At 51.8% G+C, this 4,077-nt stretch overlaps 1 protein-coding gene across 1 annotated transcript in view; it reads right to left on the bottom strand.

Moving 5' to 3' along the window:
• Positions 1-2,691: 2,691 nt before the first annotated feature.
• LOC104980240 overlaps positions 2,692-4,077 on the bottom strand; it is a 7,345-nt gene continuing 5,959 nt past the window's right edge. The window contains exons 4-5 of the mRNA XM_010828877.1: positions 3,060-3,184; positions 2,692-2,918 (exon numbers count right to left, since the gene is read on the bottom strand). Coding sequence (XP_010827179.1) covers positions 2,692-2,918; positions 3,060-3,184 — 352 coding nt within the window. The remainder of the gene's footprint in view (positions 2,919-3,059; positions 3,185-4,077) is intronic.

The raw sequence follows: 4,077 nt of genomic DNA, 5'->3' as shown, positions 1-4,077 counted from the left end.
GGAGCCACAAAAACTGACACAATATCAGTTTCCATGGTTCACTTCAAAATGTTGAAATTGCCAAATAACCCAACAGGGAACGTTTTTAAATGACACAGATGGTGACAGAGGGTCCTTGCCTGCATCCCTCTTCCACTGGGAACACCCGGGCGTTCTGTGGGCAATGGGGCAGCCTCTGCAGGGGTCTCTCATCCCCTGTCCAGGTATCCCTGGAGGCCGAGTTTCCTGAAGGAAGTCATTCTACTTGTATGACCGTCCCTCTGTCCTCAATTGGATTACAGGTCTGGGCACTGACCCCACAACAGAGCAGGAAGAACTGAGAGGCAAGCCTGTGGCTCTGAGCTGAGAGCTGCCATGTCCCCTGGGCGCCCAGGTGCAGGACATCACCCTCTAGTGAGGACCCTGCTGCCCACATGGGCAAGAGCCAAGGGAGGAGGTGCCAGCCTGCCTGGCCAGGACCCTGGGCTCTCAGGACCAGGCCCACAGCGCCCCCTGCTGGACTCAGAACTCCTCCTCCCCCACTTCACACCACAGACTCCTGGAAGGGCTTTCTCACACTTGCAGCTGGATCTTCCTGATGTCACCGCCCAGGGCAGTAGAATGAGTCGCCTTCGTCTAGTTTGGGCCTGGTCATTGATTTTTCCAGGTACCTAATGAGAGATCCAACCAGTCCATCCTAAAGGAGACCAGTCCTGGGTGTTCACTGGAAGGACTGATGCTGAAGCTGAAACTCCAATACTTTGGCCACGTCATGTGAAGAGTTGACTCACTGGAAAAGACCCTGATGCTGGGAGGGATTGGGGGAGGAGGAGAAGGGGACGACAGAGGGTGAAATGGCTGAATGGCATCACAGACTCAATGCATGAGTTTGGGTGAACTCCGGGAGTTGGTGATGGACAGGGAGCCCTGGCGTGATGCGATTCATGGGGTCACAAAGAGTCGGACACGACTGAGCGACTGAACTGAACTGAACTGAATGACCTCAGACCCCTCAATGGTATGCTAATACACTAACGAATTTCAGGATTCCCTGATGTCTGAGTTTGCTCCGCCGAGCTCGTGGGTTCACTGCCAGAACACAACCACCCGACCTGAGTTTCCAGGGTTCAAACTCCCAGCATGCCTGTGGGTGGTGCCTGGTCAGGATTCTGTCTGAGCTTCCTTCCCAGGTTGATAAGGAGTCAAGGTTGAATTTGCAGGGCCTCCCGGGACCTTCCCAGCCCAGACTGCATGGCTCTGCTCTTATTTCTCTCTATGCAAAGAGAATAGGAGGCTCTCAGGAACAACAAAGCCCTTCTTGATCACTTCCAGGGGTTCTCATTTACCCTTGATCATGGTCCTCACAGTACTTCTTTTTGACTCAGATATTTAAAGATGTTTTTAGTCTAATTTTATAATCTTTCAATATTAAACGTTTGATATAAAAAATTATGCCTATAAATGGGAATCTCATCCTTGTCTGGGCTGAGAAACCCATCCCAGACAAGGGTTTCATCTCTGGTGAGAAACCGTTATGACCGTTACCTGATCTTCTTTGGACATGGTGAAGTCTAACGTTCTAACCTTCAATTGTTAGAATCCATAGATTTAATGGAGGTGGGATTATAAGGTCTGTGTCCAAAATAGTGACATTTATCCAATATCATCTCAAACAAGGAAGCAGGGAGGGAAAAGGGGGAGAGATCATGAGGCAAAAGAGGAGGAAATGAGCAAGTGAGGAGTCTGAGAGCCACATCCTAACAGGGAGGGTCTCCCAGTACCTGGAGAAGAGGGCTCTTCAGGCAGCAATCCCCAGGGAAAGGGAGGACCCAGCTTCCCTAAGGGTCAGGGTTCAGGGCAGAGCACAAAGCCTGGAGCAGGAGAGGAACGTGCAGGGGGTAAGAGAGGCCCCCTGGGGCTCCAGGGCACAGATGCTGGACTTCTGCTTCCTCGACATCCTGCTCAGTACCTGTGAGGGACCCTGTGTATCTGGGCACATGGGCATTCTGCTTGTATATGAAGACCAGAGTGAAAAAGGGACAGTTTCGTGGACCCCATAATGATGGACCTGGATGAGGAGGTGAGACTGCCTGGATTTAATAGCACAAGTGAGAGCAGAGACCTGAACCAGCACTGGTGAGGTCACAGGCAGGGTCAGGGCAGTGATGGGTCGACACGGGAGTAGAGGACAAGCTTTCATCAGACATCCCCATCACACGGGATTCCCTGTGGCTGTGGTTAGTGATGAGCTCTGTGACACTGATGACCAGCCTCCTCACCAGGCTGGGGTCCAGAGTGATCAAGGAGTGTGGACTTGATCCTGGGCGTGTGGACCCACCAGGAGCCAGAGAACAGGGCTGAACCCCTGACTGTCCCTCACCTCTGTCCTGAATCACAAAGACAGGGACTTTGCCTGGAATCCCTTGTCATCATGCCATGGTGATCCCCGCTTCCCCGCTGTTCCTTCTACAGGCCGTGGGGCCCTTGGCTCTGGGCTCATCGGGGGCATCACAAGCAGAGGTACACAGGCACATCCTGGGGAGCCCCTGCTCCTGACAGTCCACAGACCACCCCAATCCTGAAGTAGGAAATACTCCAATGGGGTGGAGACGAGAGGAGGGGAGGGCAGGACAGAGCCAGCACCTGTGGGTCAGGAGAACCACTCCCGGGCTTTCCTGCCTCCTGTGATGTATCAGCGGTGCCCCTCACTCCTCATGCTCTCTGCTCTGCCCCTTCAGGAGTAGGGTTCGCACCCTGGGGGACAATCTGCCTGCTGGGATGGTCCACGGGCTCTGCTGAAGGTGCATCTGGAAAAGCCTTCTGCTCCTGATCTCCAGTGAGGGAGCTCAGCTCCACGGCTCCCTTGATCACATGGATGACCAGGGTGCACTTCAGTGGTATCAGAAGCTTTACATTTTCTGAGACTTCAGCAAAACTGACTGTACAACTGGGAGTAGACTTATTATGAACCAGAACATACCTCAAGAATTAATGGATTCTGGGGTATTCTTTAACATTTGACGGTGCTCTAAGAACAAGCCCCTGACAGGCTGAGCCTCTCGTCCCAGTTTCCCGTCTACCTGTGTCGCTGTGAGAAGCCCTGTTGCACCAGCCTGCACGGTCAGAGTCAGCCTCATCCTCAGGCTGCAGCCCGGAGACGAGCAGGAGCCCTGCATTGGCCGAGGCATCTTTGGATCCAGAAAACCTGCGAGGACCCCGGAGCCTGGTTCTTACTGGAGTCTGAGTGGTAGGATCGGAGGGCGGAGGAGGGCTCACTGGCTTCTGCTGGTTCCAGTAACAGCAGAGCGGCCAACACTGATTGCCGGGAGCGAGCTCCGCCCGTGGCAAAGGTCGTGAGGAAGGAGGCTTGGCATACGCAAAGGCGGGATCAAGCCTCAGGAGTCTCCCTGGAAATTCTCGAGCATCTACCCCCAAAACCAGAGTCTGCCTACTTTCTGCTTTCTGCTTTCACCTACACCTCTGACTTTACAGGGGGCTGTCCCCCACTACCTCTCTCTGAAAAAAGTGTTAGCTTACAGCTCCAGTTAATAATTCCTGGGTGTGACAGTGTTTCAACCTACAAACTCCTTTGGAAATCCTCTAGCCTGCGTGAATAGGTTTTTTCAGCCACATGTGATTGTTCAGAGCCTCCCAGCTGTGAGAGGGAGGAGATGTTCTAAACTGTCTAAACACAGATTCTTTTGAGTAGTTAAAAGATTGATTAGAAATTGTATTGGTGAAGGGTTTTTCACTTATTGGGCCAATGTTTGCTGCTAAGTCTCCATACCCCTTACCTACTGTGTCCTTGGCAGTGTATTGATTGATATAATGGGTGTATAGAAATGTAAGTAGTAGCCTCAATGTTTGTAACCTTGGACCCTTGAGTTAATTCTTTTCTTGACTGAGCCCACCTCACCTTTGCCCTATAGGAATGCAGCTTTGTCCAATGCTTTTTTGGAGGCTGGTGCCTGACTTTGGAATAATCACCTTTAGAGAAAGATAAGTTTCTTAAAATGTTAACAGGCCTCCTGGCCAGAAGATGATGTAATTCACCTGAACTTTTGCATATGATAAGTTTGAAAGCCTGGCTTCGATTAG

Source organism: Bison bison, unplaced genomic scaffold (genome assembly GCF_000754665.1).
Source record: "Bison bison bison isolate TAMUID 2011002044 unplaced genomic scaffold, Bison_UMD1.0 scf7180017864495, whole genome shotgun sequence".
Classification (NCBI taxonomy): Eukaryota; Metazoa; Chordata; class Mammalia; order Artiodactyla; family Bovidae; genus Bison; species Bison bison.
The sequence above is the reverse complement of the archived record's forward strand: the minus strand, read 5'-3'. Positions and strand labels throughout refer to the sequence as shown.